Here is a 19,448-nt window from a genome sequence, read left to right on the forward strand (position 1 = left end):
AAAAACACCCACATCTCACAATAGTTCCTCAAGTCTCCTTCTCCTGCCTTCTTCTCATCTGAGAGAGCACTGCATGTGGCATATTCAAGAAATGTCAAACTATCAGATGACAGCTTGCTGTTTCATTATACTGAAGACACATTAAATTCATTTTGGTGATTTACTCTTGATTGTGTTTAGGTATAGTGATTATTCCTGGAATCTTTCAATTTCAGGATATATGAAGGGCAATAATCAGCAATTCCACACCACCAAACCAGCTCCTTTTACTGGGGGGAGACTATCATTAAACATGGATTACTTAAAGTTGGTTAGCAGTCCACAGGGTAACAATGGGCAATGGTCCAGCAGAATGAACTGGGAAAGGAGAAGGGAGAAGCATTCTATGAATCACTGGTAATGGAGCGTAGGCATTATCTTTTTCCAGACAGAAAAGCAACAATTACACTTGGCTGCTCTTCCAAGATGATGTCTTCTTCCCTTTCTCTCCATTATCCTCCCCTCAGCCCCCAAACTCTCCCAATGAAGCTATATGTACTTCCTTCAAAGGGTACCTTAGGACCAAAAACTTGTTTAAAAAACAAACAGCAATCTGCCACAGAATCCAAGAAACAAACAATTAGCATGTATAACTTTGCAATGATAAAACGTGAACCACAGAATAGCAAAATGAGCTCTGGAAATGTTAAATTAATGAAGCAGAAAACAGACATCCCTGCTGGGCAATTTAACTGAGTCTTAGGCTCTGGTACTGTATATTAATATACAATATCCAGTGTCTCTGATTTATTTCTTTTTCTGCTTCATCCCTTTTCAAAACCTCATGACCTTACCGAATTATACTGTTACAGTGCCCACAGAGAGGAGTTCGGCTGCTGGCTGCAAAACGCTCAGCCCTCTGAACTGTTCCTCTAGCAGGAGCTTGGGAAGAAGTTGAAACTGGAGATGGGTAAGCAGAAGTTGAGGCAGGAGATGGTACGGGAGCACCCCTTGGTAGGATGTGCTTTGTGACAGTGGTGGTGGTTTTTCCAGGTGCAAATTTCTGGGAAAAGGACTCATCTGTTACCCAGGGAGGGCGACTTGCAGGCTCAGCGTTGGCAGGGGTGTAGGAATGAACTGGTGCCGGCGCTGTTTTAAGTATCCCAAAAGAAAGCAAAAAGTATTTTAAAGTCTTTTCTTTTGATGGCAAAGCAGCAACACTTACCAGATGTACTCATAAAAAAGTGACACATAAAAAAATAAAAGCTGCAGGTGACATTTAATTATGGTCTTTCCCATACTGCTCATTAATTCTGGACTGAGGCCAAGGACATCAGCACAGTCACTGACTTCTAATCTACACGCATTACAGAAGTCATTGTCTGCTGGCTTTTACAGATTTTATGGAGATCATTTTTAAGGACATATCTTCATTTTCTGGTAGGAATGGATATGACAATTCTGTGATAATTTCAAAGACTGCCATATAATCTATTTAAGACAAGTTAAAAATAGAAACACCAGATCATATAATAAAATTTCAGATGGAATTCCTCACAATTTTAAATAAAAAGTTATGCTTGAATTTTGATCTTGTTCTATTCATTAAAATGCAGCATTTGCCACAGATGTCACCAAACACAGGCTCACCAAGGAACACAGAGATAGAGAGCACTAGAAGCAATACTGAGGGAGCTAGTTCAGCTCACATGACCAGCAAGACAAAGCCAAGAGCACTTAGAGGAAGGCCTGATTTGTGGTTATGACTGATCACTGTTCAGTTCTTCACTTTCCCACAGACTTCCTGTATAACTTCAAGCAAAGCGTAGTATCTCTGTGCTTCAGTTCCTATGTATAAAATAGAAATGTTACACTTCCTTTCTTCCACCTTTTGCCTATCACATGAAATCTTAGTGCAGGCTACCTCTGTGTTTGTATGCACCAGGCTCTAATCTTGGGTGGAGCTTTATCACAAAAAATAAGCAGAAGCTAGAGCCTGCGCATAGCAAAAAGCTTTCCCATTGCCCATCTTTTTTCAGAATGTCAGCTCTTATACTGACTAAAGTCACTGCCCAAGAAACTGCCTCGCTTTGCCAAGTACAGGAGCACTAAATGCAGTTTGCCCTTTGCAAGGAAAACAAAGTGAATGATAGTTGGTTTGTGTGAGAAGGAACAGAAGCTTGGAAAGAGCGTAGATTTGGGAACAGAAGTCAGTTCCGCAGTCTAGTTAAATACCCTGCGCCTTGTAGATCACAATGCCAATAAAATGATGATCAAATACAACGTTTACAGTTTTAAGGAGCTTGCAGGTATAAAGGTATTTCAACAAAGAAGGTTCTGAGTGTAACATGGATCTTTCTGCATAATTAAATGGCAAGAAGATTGTTCTACTTAACACTCCTCCCTTAGCCCACACCCATCCACACAGAATACTGATTATTGGCAATTAAAGGTACTTAAATTGCATATATATCAATCCACTGTGATCACCCCAGTGATCTCTGATTTTTTTACTGAGTTCGGAGTTGAAGCTAATGAATCTTCTTGATAAAATTTTCTTATGCTACACTATCAAAAAATTTCTGCTTCATAAAACTCTATCCCACCTTAGCTTCAGGCTTCTTTTTTAACTTCGGTATGGTAAACAGTGTTTAAAGATTTCAGAACTCAGTTTATATGCAATCTCTTTAAATCCTGAGGCTGTTGCTATTTATGTATTAAGGTATTAAGCTAGGCAAAATTAGAAGGCAATATTTCATCTCTAATTGGTGAGTTCAAAAGGCTCCCACCTATGAGGCTCTCTAATTAAATAAGGTGACTTCTAGCTCACTCAGTTTTGTGAAAGGATTCTCCCTCTCCCAAGAGCCAATTCTTGTTCATGCAAAGAACAGCAGTGTATCCCACAGGGGGCCTAACAAAATGGTGAGATGTTCGAACCCAGAGTTCCAGAAGTGAAGAACAAATGCAGTCCAGGTACCATTTTTAGGATACCTTTTTCTATGACTGTCTTTCATAAATGCTTACAACCTCTTAGCTTTTCACTTTTTCTCCCTTAATCTCACAATGATGGTGTTTTATTTTTCCAGTTAGTTTATTCCAACCAGTGCAGACAGCATATGATTTATCTGGGTTTGGATTAATCTAGACTCCTTTGAAGGATAAACACTGGGGAAGTGCTTATTCTCTCTACCCTATATTTCTTTTTACTCTATCTTTTCTACATGCTGCAGTAAAATAAAGCAGAATTTTTTTTTTTTCCAGTTGCTGAAAGAAGATACCAGGGGAATTATTGCAAAATACAAATATTGGGTGTTTGTAACTGCTCCGAGTTCTCTTTTCAGCTATTCTAATTTGCTTTCACAGGCTGGATTTATTACAACATATTTCCTCCCCATGAACAGGCAGGAATTACTGTTATTTAAAATAGTGTCATTGCAATGTATTAGAAGGGTTCCAGTAACTTGGAGATTTTAGCTATTGTTGTTAAGAAGGAGTTGTTATTATAGAATCACAGAATAGTTAGGGTTGGAAAGGACCTTAAGATTGTCAAGTTCCAACCCCCCTGCCATGGGCAGGGACACCTCCCGCTAAACCATGTCACCCAAGGATCTGTCCAACCTGGCCTTGAACACTGCCAGGGATGGAGCATTCACAACTTCCCTGGGAAGTTCTATTATCTTAGAGCTATAACAGTAAGCTTATTCGAACAACTCTCATCTTAGTAACTTCTGCCATACAAATTCACCTTGTTTGTGTATTTCAAAGTCTTCCAACATACATGCAGCAGATAAAAAGGTCCTATTTGCTGTTAAACTGTACTAAGATTCAGTATATAAGAGATAATCAAAATATCAGTACTGTGTGAGCTGACCCTTGACTGTTCAAAAATGAATACTTACAACAATTCAGTAACCCAGCCTCTATCACCTTGTTTCACTCAGTCCTCAGACTCTCTTCGAGTAGGAGAGAAAGAATGGGACTATTGTTATCTTGAGAGAATGGCAGAAGAGGTTTCTCTTAACAGCAGTAGGAGCAAGCAAATTCCTTGCTTCTGGGAAATCTGGAATTCTCCCCATCAGCTCTTCATTTGTGGTCAATGGATATCTTCCCTCCACAAAAGGTGTGTACCAAAGATGCATTTGATAAAGAGTCATATAATCTAATACTTTAGTCTTACATAATAGCTCACACTGTGAAAACAATTTCCCTTTTCTGTTTTCCTCTGATAGTAAAACACGTAATGGTTATTTGTAATTTTCCAGTAACAAATATAATTCATAATCACAACTGATTTTGCTTGTTCTATGCTTACTGGCCACATCCTTGAAGACCCAAATTTTCCTATATACTGTTCCAGTACATGGTAGATGACGGATACAACGGATAACACAACATGGAAGTTCAGATTAGATATAAGGTAGAAGTCCTTTCCTGTGAGGGTAGTGAGGCACTGGAAGTGAGGTTGCCCAAATATGTGGCAAATGCTTCATCCCTGGTAGTGTTCAAGGCCAGGTTGGACAGAGCCTTGGGAGACATGGTCTACTTTGAGGTGTCCCTGCCCATGGCAGGGGGGTTGCAACTGGATTATCTTAAGGTCCTTTCCAACTCTAACCATTCTATGATTCTATGTCCTCTATATTCTTATTTAGAAGAATTTAAAATGGAAGATGGTATGTAACTTGCTGTTTTAGTTTTAAAGGTGCTCAGGATTGAGTGAAAAGTTCATTTGAGATCTGTGGGAATTTTTCTACCAATTTCTAAAAGAGCAGATTAGGCCTTTACACTTGAGCACTTCTACATACATGAGTAGCCCTATTAGGGCTTGGGATTTAAAAGGAAAGATTTGCTTTCTTACTTTCAGGTATCATGTTACTTCGTAGTATAATTCTGGCGTTTGAGTTGCTTGGACTGTATGAAAGCACTATTCTAGGCTTGGAAAGCATACAAGAAAGGAAACACAAGTATTTTTCTGCCATCTAGTGGACCTTGTTCAGAAAAGAAGTATGCTCCTTTTAAAAACGAGTTCTGAAGGGAAAAGAATTTGGAGTTCAGATTTTTCCCTGTAGGAAGAAAACAAAGATTTTTAGCAGCAGCCAATTCCTACTGCATTAGGTTAGTCAAAGTAGCACTCTTTCTTTGCTTTAAAGTGTAGATTACTCAGATCTAAGTGAGATACTTACCAATGTAATTTTGAGATTGTTTTCAGTATAAACAAAATTTAGCCACATTTATTTATTTATTTTCAAACTGACACAGATTAAAATAGTCCTGTAAATTCTCTTAGTGACTGATTCAGGTTTCTGGATATTGCATGTATGAGACTGCTGCTGCATGTTTTAATCTGGAAGTTGCCGGTCCACTTTTTTTTACGGGAAACCAGTCATTTCATTCCCATCAACTCTGAAAGCTAGGATAAAGACATTCCTCTTCTAAATTCTATGTTGCAAACCCTTAATCTCCACTATTTCGGACTTTTCACACAGTAGATTTAGAAAAATAGAAGTCTAAGAAATTATTTGATAAGTGATAGTATAGTTATTCCAAAAGCCTGAGGTTGTATTCAGGTTGGAAGAAAAATAGGTATTTTGTGATCTCATTTATCAATTTGAGAACAGATTGAGGCTGAATTTTATGCTGCTGGACAGAATTTATGTGCATTGACAAGGCTGAGTGAGGAAGTTTTATAACTGTCTTGATGGCTTGTTTCAAAGTACTATTGAACTTTCCCATCTGTGACAGGAAATGCCGTTTCCTCCATTTCTTCCCAAGTGACAATTTCCTGTTTGCTCAGGACTGCAACTGCATCTGGGGCCAGCTCACCTTCCAAAACAATGAAATGCTGCTACATCAAATATATAAAACTTTAAAAATGTACAAGAAAACCCAAACATCTTCAATAAAATCCTTGTATGTAATGTCTTTTATACCTGAATAATTTTGGGGTTCAATTCCAAAGGTATTTTAGAATCGAATCCTTTACTGGATATTTCAAAGTCTTGAACAATATAGGGAGACTTACTGTTTCTTTCTCTGCCAATCTTAATGCTATTTGAATTTTGTCTTTGTAATATATCACATCAGGTATTATTCTGAATTTTCTCCTGCCCTCTAAAGTACACTATATCCTTGCAGTGCCTGCAAAATAAGACTATTCCACACGCAGTCAGACAATATGTGCAGCTGAAGTAAATTTGCTGTATAAATAGTGACACAGAACAGTTTCCATACTGTGTACTTTAGGCCTTTATTGGCAGTAGGGCTCAAAACCAGCAATATAAGGAATTGCAAAGAAGACACCCCACACAGGAGAGAACAAAAACATTGCCTCTTATTCCAAGTCTAATTCAACAGCCAGCTTTTTCTTTAGCAGATACAGCTACTAATTTGATACAGCTACAGATTCATTTCTGTGGCAGGTTTGCCTATTGAGAACTGGAGTTTATAATTCCCCCAAATGAGCATTGGGCTTTGTAGCAATCAGTGTATTTTGGAGATAGTCTGACTTGCCACAGTTTGCTCTGTTCTGCCTTATGGAAATAAACCCTGTCTTCATCTTTCCTTCTTTTGCAAGACAAAAATAATTAATATTTGCCTTCAGTGAGAACATGGTATATGCTGACACACTTAACCAAAAGCAAATGAGAAGCTGAAATTTGTATTTACTTTGAGACCCTTAAACAGCTCATGATAACTCTGAACTGGCTTTTCCACCTTTATATCTCAAATACAAAAATCAAGCAATTAATCTTTCTGTCTGCTTTACGTCTGAGTAAAATTTCTGCATTGGTTTCATTTCAGTAGATCCAGAGATAGAACATTACAGAAGACAGAGTTTAAGCTTGTTAGAATTCTTGGCCGTTTCATATTTACTTGACAATCAAGATATAAATCAATATTTTAATTCTTTTGCTAAGATCAGGAGAAGCTTAATTTGAAACAGAACTGCATTTAGACTTATATTGCTGCCTCATTTAATTTGTTCATTTTGAGGGTTCACATTTTGGTCATCAATGGTTTTAGTTCACTCTGTTGGTAACATATTAATACAAGGGGAATTTAAATAACATCAAGGAGTATATTTTCCACATGTATGAATAATCAAATATATTCCTTCATAAACTAGGTATGTGGGAAATAGAAGCATAGCATATGAAGTACCTTAATAGGTCGATCTTTATATCAACTATAAGCCTGAGTTTGAGAAGTTCAGTGTGTGGCCCTGTCTATTTTGCAAATATATCCTACTCAAGCTACCTTTACTTATTTTATTTCCTACCTGAGTTGTGCATTCTTAAGCTGTTTTAGCAACTTTGAAGTGTAACTGGGCTCCCAACTGGGCATACTAGGTTATTTTACAAATGTATTTCTTTTGAAAAACCAGGCTACGTATTTTTTATTACAGATTTCCCCCTTGCTTTTCTTCTTTTTCCGTTTCTTCCACATTTTCACTCCAAAGCAGAATACAAATACAACATAATCCTTGATCTTAAGATAACCTGAAACAAAACTACCAACTAGCAGCATTTGGTTCCATGTGTGTAAATCTTTCCTAATGTGTGTCCTATTGCAAGATGCGCACTCTTTCCATTTTCTTTTTCTAAAAGAAGCTTGTGCATTTCTTTTCTGAATCCTCTCAGTGTGTTGAAGCTACCTTACCTGGCTGGTAGACAGAAGGCTTTATGCTGGCAGTAGTAACAACTCTCATTTTGGAAGTACCAGAAGCAGCAGGACTTTCACCATAGCTTCCAGAAACTGGCATTGGAGTATATGACTGGCTTGTGTTTCTAAAAGCAAAATGAAGGTATGAGCAACTTTACAAACAGCAAAAGTTACTGATACTGAAATGACGGATTTGGCAGCTTCCAAAGCACTGGGAGAGGAACTGTCCTTGAGAGCTATGGAGAGAACATAGTGAGATTCATTAGTTGTCATTGCTAAGAAAGGCTGAGACAATTCTTTGAAAAGAAAAAATAGCCAAATAAGGATTTTGAATAATGCCAAGTTGCTCTTGTTGTCACAGAAAATAGCTTACTGAAGGAATATGAGAAATTTATTAAAGGAATTCTAAGTTTAACAAGGGATTAGAATTCAGGAACATGCCTACAAAGTTGGGATCTTCTGTCCCTCTGGAAACAAACAGGACTGTTCTTTTGTAAGATAAATCAATGAGGGATATCTCCTTGACTTAAAAAGATCAATTTTAAGAACAATTACTGCTACTACAAATATTAACTACTATTTATAAGCATTGTACTCTTTTTCAGAAAGACTGTAGTGACCTTTAAAAAATCATTTCTGAAACTAACTCTTTTCCCTGTTTAAACTGAAAACAGGATTTACAATCATTTTTCTAATGTTCAGATTTAGCTAACCCAAAAGCACATGATATGCAATATTATGATGCACTTGCTGCATTCCTAGATTAAAAACTTCTGCTCAGGATTCGAAACATCAATGAGAAATAGCTTTTCTCTGTCTTATGGCTTGGATAGCGATTCTCAGTTTGACCAAAGTAACACATTGAAATACATGCCTCATCTATTTGCCTGTTACTTAGGATGATTTTATTTGTAGTGACTTTGCTTCATAGACCACTAAAAGAGCATTATAAACAAAGCAAGCAAGAAAGAATAAAGTATGAGGGAGGGAAGCAACAGATACTGAGATGTGTGCAATTAAAAAAAAACAAACATTCATTGTTGAACATCATTCTTGCTCACCAGGAAAACATACTTCTACTTTGTTTTCCCCTTCAGTTTCACTCTCTGTATGAATCAAATCCCTATCTATTTGTGCTGACAGCTTAGGAGTTATTTCCATATTGGCTTTGTCTATAGGAAAACGGTTGCCAGCACAAGAACCATCCAGCTTTGCAAGACCACTGGTCCATCTTGATTTGTGCATTCTTTAGCAGTGGAAATAGATGCCATGTGGAGAATTTTTATATATGGCAAACCTAGCAAATTCCTTTGAGTCCTGGTAAAAAAAAACAAAACATCCTGACACATGTAAATGTTTGATTTTTAATTTTGAGCAAATCAAACCTATCCTGACAACATAGCATTTTGCTACTCTGACAGTGCTTATATTATAGATCTAATTTGCATAGCATTACTGCCTCAGGCTAATTTATCTGTTTAATTAGACCTAGAAACATAGCTATTTTACAATGACTACAACTGATTATTTCTGTACTTAGTCTAGGGCTTAGGGCTATATGAGTGAACTGTAGCATGAGTGAACAGGACTCTCCCAAGATAAACTGTTTTAGTGGATTTGTATTCACTGTAAATTCTGTTGTGAACTACGCTGTGATTTTGTAACCACTAAAGCTATTCTAAGCACAGTAAGGATTTTTACTTTTCATTCATTCCATCTATTTCCTGTTGATGCCTCCTCACCTGTAGTACATAAGACTGCACTGTAGTCGGGGTCACTGGACAGAGGATCATTGCTCCTACCGTATCACAGTCAGGAAGTTGTACACTTCAGGTACATTGGCTTCACATACAACTCTCAAAATGCCTTTAGCTAAACACATACTATCAAAGACTTTTCCTTGTTTTAAAATCTACTATTCAAGGTAAACAAGACAGAAAACCAGTAAAACATACTTACCTTTACAGGATCAGTGATCAATATTTACAATGTGGATTAAAAGATTTTACATCATGTGTCATACAGCCTTAATCTGAAGGTCCACTGGTAGAAAGACTCATTTGAAGCTCTCTTAATGTACAAAATACATAAAGAAGTTCTGAGCCAGACGACTGATACTTAGACTGTCATGAAGAAAAATGGTTATTCAAAATTCAAGTGCTTCCCAAAGTTAACAGCATGGTAAAATGACACCACTTGTATATTCAGGGAAATAAAGTTGAAAAACCAAAGAACACCACACATAAACCCCCCCACATATTCATAGTACCAAAATCATGGCAAAATTAAAAGAAGTCAATTGCTGAACTATTTTACGAGTGTATGATGCATATTAATTACAGTGAGGAAGATCAGAAGGCTTGTCAAAGAGAAATAAAATGATACGCTACATTAAGTGTTTTAGTGAAGTTAAAAGATTTATGAGAATTTCTGCTGAAAAGATGCATGTGATGAAAAGAAAGAAGGAAGGAAAAGAAGGAAGGGAAAGAAAGGAGAGAAAGAGAAAAAATAAAAAAAGAAAGAAGGAAAAGAATAAAAAGATATCCTAAGGATCAAAGATGCTTTCATGAGACAGGAAGCAATGGAGCAATGGCACCTTGAGAAGCAGTGAAAGCACCCTTACTGAATTTATCTGTAGTAGCCAACGACATGTGACAGGCAGCAAATTAAATACCGGCTCTGAAAACTATTAGTTGTCAGAAAGAGTAAATATTTCTAAGCAGATCATTTTTATGTTAACACTTTACTAGATGCCTACTAGCAGCAGTAAACTGTTTTGTTAAGTGCTTTTAAGGTAGTGTAGCTGCAGAAAACATATTTATACCTCTTCTTTGATTGGTAGTTGATGGAGGTGGAAGAATGCCGGTTGAAACTAAAATGAGACAAAAGTTGTATTTGAAAAAATATACCAAGATATCTTGTCCTACAGTGAATTTCCTTATGATTAAGAGGTGCTCTTAAGTGCTAAAGTAAACAACATGTATATATTTATAATCATATAAGTTCAGTATTACTTTACAAATTACATTTTGCTTGCTTATCTTATTTAAGCTAGGAATCATAGTGAAACCTGAATAATAGTAACATAAATAAATGAGCTGGGTGTACTGCTCCCTAAGTCATTCTCATTCAGTTTTTCTCATTCTTTAGTTGATGAATTTTAAATCAACCACTGCATTGTTTGCTTTCACATTCACCATTTATTTGTATTAGCACAGAAAAAGTATGAGTTTCTTTTTGTCAGTGTCATAAGCTAAAGTTGCATCAAACCTTAAAAGAAAACCTTGAATGAACTGAAGTCCAAAGATCACCTAAGTTTCTTAGCTTATGAAGCAACTAGGACAACCCCACAGAAAGGACAGGCTGAAGATAGTTGCAGCAATAACATGAAGCCATCACATTAAACTTTTCCTTTGCTGTACCATTCTCCTCTTCATTTACTACAGAGAGTCTTAGGGAAACAGGGAGATTTTTTTTTTTCTTGGGGAAACAGCATCGCTTCAGAACGTGAATGATTCTTTTCTATAAATACAGAAAATACTTAAAAGCCTACATAATGTATGATACGAGAAACAAGAGGATTCAGAATGAACACCACTCTGGTCTAAATACAGAGCAGAGCAGGGCTGCATGGCATCAATCATATCCCACAGAAGCACAGCCCACATTTGCCAGAATTACTGGAAGCCTATCAGATGTATCAGTCATTTCCATAGCTTCTGAAGAAGAGATTTTCTTCCCTTTACCACAGACACAGTGCTTGGATTAAAATCCTAGGATCACAAAAGCTACACCTTCCCTTTAGAACCATAGTTGTAACTTTCCATCATTTCTCCTGTTTTTGTATCCCCAGAGTGCTGTCTCGGTGTTGCCCTGCTTTTACCTTCCAGATGGAACAACCACTTGCATAAAGAGCTTCATAGTGTATTTAAAACACTCCAGCTATGTTTTCCTCTTTGTAAGTAAGATTGCAAGTGAAAAAGTAACATAACGTTGCAGATTTAAAAGGAAATGTAACACAGTCAGTTAAGGATTAATGACTTAGTTCAATCATTCCTCTTTAGGAACATTATACAGGTTTTACTCATGTTAGATGTTATGCATACAGCCTTGTTCACAAAGGCAAAATCACTATAGAAATTGGATCTACCAAAGTTTAAAATCAGATTTAAATGGTTAAGGACTGTGACCAAGAAATCATCCCACATTTTCTTGGCAGACCTTTTTAAGGTATCTAGAAGGAAAAAACAAACCAAACCAAAACCAAACCAACAAACACTGAAACAATGGTGGCAGAATCTCAGCCTCATTCTATCTGAGCAGGTTTTACAGGGTGGGGATACTGCTGTAACTAAGGCCATCCATATTTTATTTTGAACTAAAATCATATGAAATGCTGCAATGCTCCAATGGTATATGTGAAGCTGAAACTGGATTTTTAAGTCTGTACTTCGGCATGCTTTGAATTACACATTAATTTAGAAGTCAGTTTTAGTCCCTTATGCTTGAATACACTAGCTATAATATATGACAGTTTTAAAAACAAAGATGGAAGTAGCGCTCAAAAATAAAGAACCTATTTCAGCTACAACACAGCCCTCCAGAAAACCAAACAAATGGGGTTTGCTTCTTTATCCAGCTATTAGGGAATGCATTTTTTACAGGTCTGACAAGTTTCTGATTTGCCTTTGTGTCCCAAGGTTTGCTGCATTACTGAACTTCCAAGAGAGACACCAGCTAAGACAATAACATTTGCCAGCTCAAAACAGCTCAAAGCATAAGTTAGCATGATACCCTGTGTATTCCATTGGCAAGTAATATCTTAGGACAGCAGCATATAAAGCTGATGCACAGTAGATCTTACATCTTTGACTTAAATAATTGCCAGGTACAAGCAATAGTTTTTTAGTAGTCTGATTAAGGCATTGCTTTCTGAAATGGACAGCTGTTTTCACAGGTTCACAGAATTCTGAGGTTGGATGAGACCTCAGGAGGTCTCTCACCTCGCCTCATGCTCAAAGCAGGTCCAGCTTTGAGGTCAGCCCAGGTTACTCAGTGTCTTATCCAGTGATGTCTTGAAAACCTTCAAAGAATGGAGACATCAAGTCTCCCCAGACAACCTGCTTCCTCTCAAAGGGGCAGGAAAAGGTAAAATGGTTCATGCCAATAATGCAAGAGATAAAAGACATTTGAATTGGAAGTAAACTTTAATATCTCAAGGTGACCTTTTTATACTCATTAAACTTGTGATTCACACTGATTAGTTCATATTGATATATAACTACAAATTAATTTGTAATGTCAAGGCCACACACTGCTTCCCTTCTCCCCATTAAAAGAATGTAAAATTAAAGTCAAGTGGATAAATCAAGAAGTAGTATTATATTAGCTCTAAGACAGCCATGCAAGTAGTGTCAGCAATAATGGCTATCTTTATACTAATTTATTAGCTGTTTATATGTAAACTATACATAATTGTTGTTTGACTGTCATTTCCAAGACAGCAATGAAAACAAAGGTCATTTATGGAAGAGCAGATTTATCCCAAAAGATAACAACAAATATCTGCATCTACTTTTTATACCAAAAGCTATGCCAGCAGTTGTCAATCTGCCCCCGTTACATTCTGTATATGCATATTCTAACACAGCTACCATACTTCAATGTGAAGAATGCCTATTCTGGGATTCAGAAGGTCTGTCCTTAGTTTTGGGATCAATACAAATGAATTATGAGCTTCTTAAATGCACAGCCTTCAGTTAAATAAAAAGTATGCACACACTAACCATTTTGTGAAAATATGCCTTCTGCCTACTTGGGCAGCCTTATTTTAAAGATTTTCTATGATGATAAACTGCCTCTGAAAGGTTTCTAGAGATCTACCACTTTTATGGCTCTGATTTAAAAGCTCATGACACTATGATTCATATATTAATATTGGGTTCCAAAGTTTTTAGATGACTCCAGGTGGGGTCTTATAACTAATTCAGAATGGACTAGCAGTTTGCTCAGTGTTCAAGTCTGTGTTTTTCTTCACCCAGTCAGGCAGCTACACAGAATAATTAAAAAACAAAACAAAACAAACAAACCTGAAATAAAGCTATTTCTTAAAACTGGAAAATTTGTAGTTTTGACATTTTGAAAGTGTGGTGTGTTCTTTAGCCCTTCCCTTATATTCTCCTGTTTAAGATACTCAGAAATTCTCAATGAGTAGAAGAATGTTTTTTACTCAAGCCTTTCTAATCATGGATGTGCAATAAAATAAATCTGATTAAGCTTTTACCAATGGAGTCCTAAAACTGATAGATGCAATGCATCTGTGATTTTATCTTTCTGCATTCCTCCAAAAAATTGTTCTTTAAAAGGAAGTCTTATATTTTCTGATCGTTTTTCTTGAAGGAGAAAAACTAAGATCCTGCGTGACAGCAATGCTAATCTCAATGAAATATGCATATACTGCAGAAATAAAAAGTATTACATGCAGAACTACTACTACGTGCAGGCTTCAGAGTGCTATTATTAGCTACTACATATAATTCTCACTGAAGGCAGTAAAATACCAAGGCAATCTCTTATGCACGTAAGTGAAAATATACCTCTAATAGCAAGAGAGGTATATGGGTCCTAATATACAGACTAATAAAATATGAAGATGTCTTCTCGCCAGCCAGAGTAGTCACCAAGGCTTCAATCTAATTTCATCTTCTGACTGATGGATACACTGCAGTACTCAATTGAGAGAAACCCTAAAACAGTATTTTCTGTAGCTCAGATATTCACAGTTACCTTTGCTTAGGCAGCAAGGGATTTTCCCTGGTTATAAGAGACTTTTAATGGTCTCCTGCAACAACTAGCTGAAAAGAGATTTGTTACTAAAACAAATGGTGGATGAACTAGTACTGGTGATACTTACGAATTTAATCATACTACACGTACTGAATAAAAAGCAATGTAAAAATTACTTCTGAAAATCAGTGAGTACTCTCCCAAGTAACAAGCCATAGGACAAGCGAAAACGGTATTAAGTTGCACCAGGGGAGGTTTTGATTGCATTTTAGGATAAATTTCTTCACTGAGAAAGATCCTTCTTCACTCTTGAGAAAGATCATTATACTTCTTGATGTATAGCTTTGGAAGGTGTCCCTGTCCATGGCAGAGGACTTCGAACCAGGTGATTTTTAAGGTCCCTTCCAACCCAAACCATTCTATGACTCCTTTTCATATCAAGATAAGAGAGACCTGGATAATTATAATCTCAAATGTGTTGCTGATTCAGCTTTTCATTATTTCTGAAGATTGTGTTCAAATAATGAATCTTAAAATGTACTGGTTTCTCCTCTATTAGTCTTGACAAAGTGTTAATGAAAGCAGTGAAAAGGCTTAGCAGTGAAGCAGTACAGCAGCATTCTCTTTCTAGTGATAGATGCTACCTTTCCCTATCAGTGGTCTTTCGTTAAGTCATGATGAAAAGCATAATAAAAGAAGGTCTGTGATTCCTGGGACCCTGTTTTCACCAAGAAAAAAAAAAAAAAAGTCTGTCATTCTCACCAGTGTCACTAGACAAATATTTTCATCTTAGAATGGCAAAACCAGCATAAACCAACCAAATTAAACACCTTTGTTCCAAATGGCTATTTTGGTCACATATCTTAAATCTAGAGCTTAGGTGTTTCCTAGCTCAGTTTTAATGTGAAAGATAAGCAAGAAGGCTGTTCCTTTAAACATGTCATGCTTTTCAGCGGTCCCTGCCAAAGCCAGTCTCTTAAGAAGGTGAAAACCTTAAATCACAGAGAGTAATACAGAATAAAAACAAATTAAAAGAAGAGAGCTTTACAGATATACCTAGCCTGAGATGAGATAGCAGATGAAACAGTGGAAGCTGCTACTGACATGTTCTTGGACCCGTGATAAGGCTTAGGCTGTGAGAGAGAGCTGGGAGCTACAGGCACTCTGCAGAAGACACAGTAAAAGCATGAAAGTATGTACAAAATAATTTCAGAGGGGCAAAGACAGTGACATCAGAATGAAGCTTTGTTGGAGTTCAGATACAGGAGGACTGCTGCATAGTTACCAGGAACAGGTTTTCTGTAGCATACATCCGCAGACTTACAGAATAGCACAATCAAGCACATTCCTACAGAGCACAAGACAAAATGCATGTCATGTAAGAATCTTAAAACCAGAGTCTATTGATTACTCAGAAAGACAGTACTTCAGGACACAACTTCTGTCAATGATACATGTTTTGATCTGCAAGATCTGAAGATGTTTGAGCCTGAATTTAAGCTAGACTTTTTAACATGAAAGTAGTAGTAGACAAACAATTCTCCTATTTAAAACACCAAGTCATCAGCATGATTAGTTTAGGCATTTACTTTTGAAGAGCATATTAGACAATCCGTTTTCTTCATGTTACAGTTTCAACTGAGGGCTAAAAATTATTTAAACCATATCATTAGTTCACATAAAAGTGCCTTACAGTGCAGTCTAAAGTACAGAATAATACCTTATTCAAACCTTGTTTGCTGGCTGGATGATTGCTTTTCTTGCACTGAAATAAAAACACTGGAGTCTGGTAGGTCACAGTTTGGTAAAACTGACTAAAGTGAGAAACTAGTTTGTATACGTAAATAATTTCAGTCAACTGGAAACATTAAACAAGAACTAGAGCTGAGAGAACATTTCCAATCCCATTCACACAAATTGAAGCTATGACAGACTGCACCTCACATCTCAATTATTTAAAGTAGTTTACAATTCTACTTGTGTTTTTCCTTGGATTTTTAAAGCATGTGACATCTTTTGGGAATGTTCATGCGGAAAAATAAAGGGGGGGGAGGGGGAATTCACTCTTACTATCTCCAAAATTACTGTAACGCAAGTGACAGCAGTATAAACCCCATGCATTTCTGCACAGACTGCCTTGACAGCTTTTAATATACAACTCTAACACCCGCACTATAAGTGTTCTGAATACACACCTCTTTGGAACTCACTTTAGCTCTTGGGCTACATCTCATTAGAGAAAAGAGAACAGAGAAATCTAACAAATTACTTGATACCTTACAGAGCAAGTCAAACATCAAGTGTGTGGCTTTACTGACGTATTGCTCATTATCCACCGTGTTTTACTGACTTCTGCTATGATATGGTAAGCTGAATCCCAGGAGTAAATGACATTTTCTAATTTTGCTTTTCATGCCATACTGCAGAAACACTATTAAAAGAACCCTCATTCACTGTAACTATTATGAGGAACTGTTTTAATTTTATTACAAGTGGTGAAAAAACAGTTCTAGCTTTAACCCTTGCCTTGCTTTCTGAGAATGTAAGCTGTATTGCAGACTTAAAGCTACATTTTTAGGGAAGTTTTATTTTGCAAAGTTTCTGTAAAATGAACAACGTGCTTCAAAATAAGAAAACACACTAAAATATATAAAAGCACACAAAATAGATTATAGCTTTTACATACTACATTCTTAAGTTAAGAATGTGTATGCACCATTTCCAGAGCCATACAGGGATGTATTTGCAAAAGGACAAAGCAATGAAGCATTACCTTTGGAAGGAGGATGAGAAAGACTCTTGCACTACTGAGGTGGCTGCTGGTGGCATCAGACAGGCTGTATTTTGAGCAGCAGCAGCAGGCTGATGGGCTGAAGCAAGTGGTGCAGGAGCAGAGGCGGAACTGGTAGACACCGGAGCATGCTCAACAGGGGTACTAATTAGAGTTAAATTAAATAAAACAAGAAGCATCTTAAAAGGTGCATATTTAAATGTAGAGCTACTATGTTTGAACCTGCAAACATAGTAGCAGGCTGTGTTACTGAGGGGAAAGCACAACTATGCAAAAAAAGAAAAAAATAAGACATCTGTTAGGCCTTCTCAGATGTGCAGTTAAGACTAATGCAGTTTTGGTGCTGCTGGACTGAAATTTATCCCAGGTGTTACTCAGTACTTAAGTCCTGCTTCTGCTGAAGCCAGTGGTAGGAAACATGGCATGCATACTTAAATGGTTGCAAAGAGCCTGTCACAAATTCTGAGCTCAGGTAAACTTCATCCAGTATTTACTCCTGGAGCTGAAGCTTATGTTAGGAGTAAACTTTTTAATTAGGTGAAGAAAAGCAATTTAAAGGGTATTATCACAGTCTTATATCAGCATGTTTCCTGCAAGTTCTGGTAGTCTAGGAATCCAGTCAGCACAGTCTTGTGTTGGGTTCAGTCAGCTTTGTGCAATAAAGGTAGCAGGAAGATGTTTAGTCTTTAGTCAACCTCTGACCTAGATTCACCTTACATTACACTGGACAACCCATCAAACAATAAGATGCTTTTTTATACACAGAAGACTATGCAAATGTAAGATGTGGAATAATATTTTACTACACCAGTTTTAAAATCACTTGGGTGATGAGCATGAGTTTTATCCTTGTGGTGCTCCTGTGTTATTGTGGCACAGATAACATGGAGTAGAGAAATACTGATGTCTAATTATTTCCCTCTATTTGATTGCAAAATAGATTAATTGAAATTAATAATAAAAATTCTGTGGTTATTCTAGTAACCTACTGAACTACCAGTGTCTTTCGTCACCTGCTATCAGAGCACCCAGTGCTTATTGACATATTTCAGCCTTAGAGCCTCACTCAAATTAGAAAGTATTAATCATCTCTTACAGACAGACAAAGGGGGCAAAGTTATCCATTAGAGTTTTGCAAGATAGTTTAGTCAAAGCCATCCACTACTAAGAAATGAACCAATCTTTTGGGAGATTCAGTTTACTGTCTTCCACTAGCTCTTACATCAAATTAAAAAAATAAAAATAAAAACCATTAAGTGGACTTACAAGAATCAAGTTCTTTGCTGACCATTTCAATAAAATTAATATCAACAAAAGAACAATAATATGTGCCTTCGTTTTTCACTTGCCAATATACCTAATAAAAATCACTAGGTCATTTAAAATTAAAAGGGGAATGGGAAAGATAAAAAAAAGAAACAAAAGACAAAAGCTTTATTTTACGTTTAGGCAGCTTTTACTGTGGATTTTTTAAATTATTATCCATAGAACAAATAAGCCGCAGAAAAATAGCTAATTGCAATTTGATTTTCCAGATTATTGCATACTATTTGGGGGCACAGACCTCAGAGGCAATGTAAGCATGTGCCCCCCAGGCACAAGGGATGTTTTTCTTGATGCCATATTATTGTGCTGTAATCTTCCGCAGTAGTTATCACAATCTTTTTTTTTCCCCCTATAACCAGGGCATTACTGTACATAACATAGTTGTCTTGTCCACAAGCTGTGGTATAAGAACATAATGGATGTATTTTTACTTCTTTTGCTCAGACTTGTAAGTATATTGCCACATCTCCGAGTTCTTACAAGTGACTCCTTTGTGATCATTGATGGTGATGAAATTCAGCAATTCTCTTGTGCTGTGTACAAAGAATACCCAAAATAGTCCTTCCTGAGCACAGTATCAAATAACAGAAGAAAGCTTAGAGTTCCACGACTGGTTTTCAGCCAAACCCTACCTCTCAAACATTTTTCCTCTCAGCTTTTTTCCTATGTGAATTTGTCATTGTGCAAGTACTTCCTCTGTCTTTCAGCCATTCTATCTAATGTTTTCTTTGGCTTCTCTCAGAAGCATGGATTCAAGAAGTTATATTCCTCAGGACCTAGAATGACTGCTTGGTAATTCAGAATTTGTGACACCCCTTGTTCTTCAAGGGACTGTCCCATTTCTCCTGTTCTCCTTTCCTCCACTTTCTTGTACGGTTTAATAGTCTAAATGATAGTCTTATTTCAA

At 36.8% G+C, this 19,448-nt stretch overlaps 1 protein-coding gene across 14 annotated transcripts in view; it reads right to left on the reverse strand.

Moving 5' to 3' along the window:
- Positions 1–19,448, reverse strand: part of LDB3 (LIM domain binding 3) — a 123,746-nt gene that overhangs the window by 10,079 nt on the left and 94,219 nt on the right. For 11 of the 14 annotated variants that reach the window (XM_057421503.1, XM_057421506.1, XM_057421501.1 and 8 more), the window contains 5 exons: positions 17,198–17,359; positions 15,481–15,588; positions 10,463–10,510; positions 7,636–7,763; positions 834–1,128 (listed from right to left, as the gene is read on the reverse strand). In XM_057421503.1, coding sequence (XP_057277486.1) covers positions 834–1,128; positions 7,636–7,763; positions 10,463–10,510; positions 15,481–15,588; positions 17,198–17,359 — 741 coding nt within the window. The remainder of the gene's footprint in view (positions 1–833; positions 1,129–7,635; positions 7,764–10,462; positions 10,511–15,480; positions 15,589–17,197; positions 17,360–19,448) is intronic. The other 3 variants (XM_057421513.1, XM_057421507.1, XM_057421514.1) reach the window with 3 other exon arrangements.

Source organism: Pezoporus wallicus, unplaced genomic scaffold, assembly GCF_028554395.1.
Source record: "Pezoporus wallicus isolate ANWC-B61680 ecotype Strahan unplaced genomic scaffold, APGP_CSIRO_Pwel_v1 contig_4816, whole genome shotgun sequence".
Lineage (NCBI taxonomy): Eukaryota > Metazoa > Chordata > Aves > Psittaciformes > Psittacidae > Pezoporus > Pezoporus wallicus.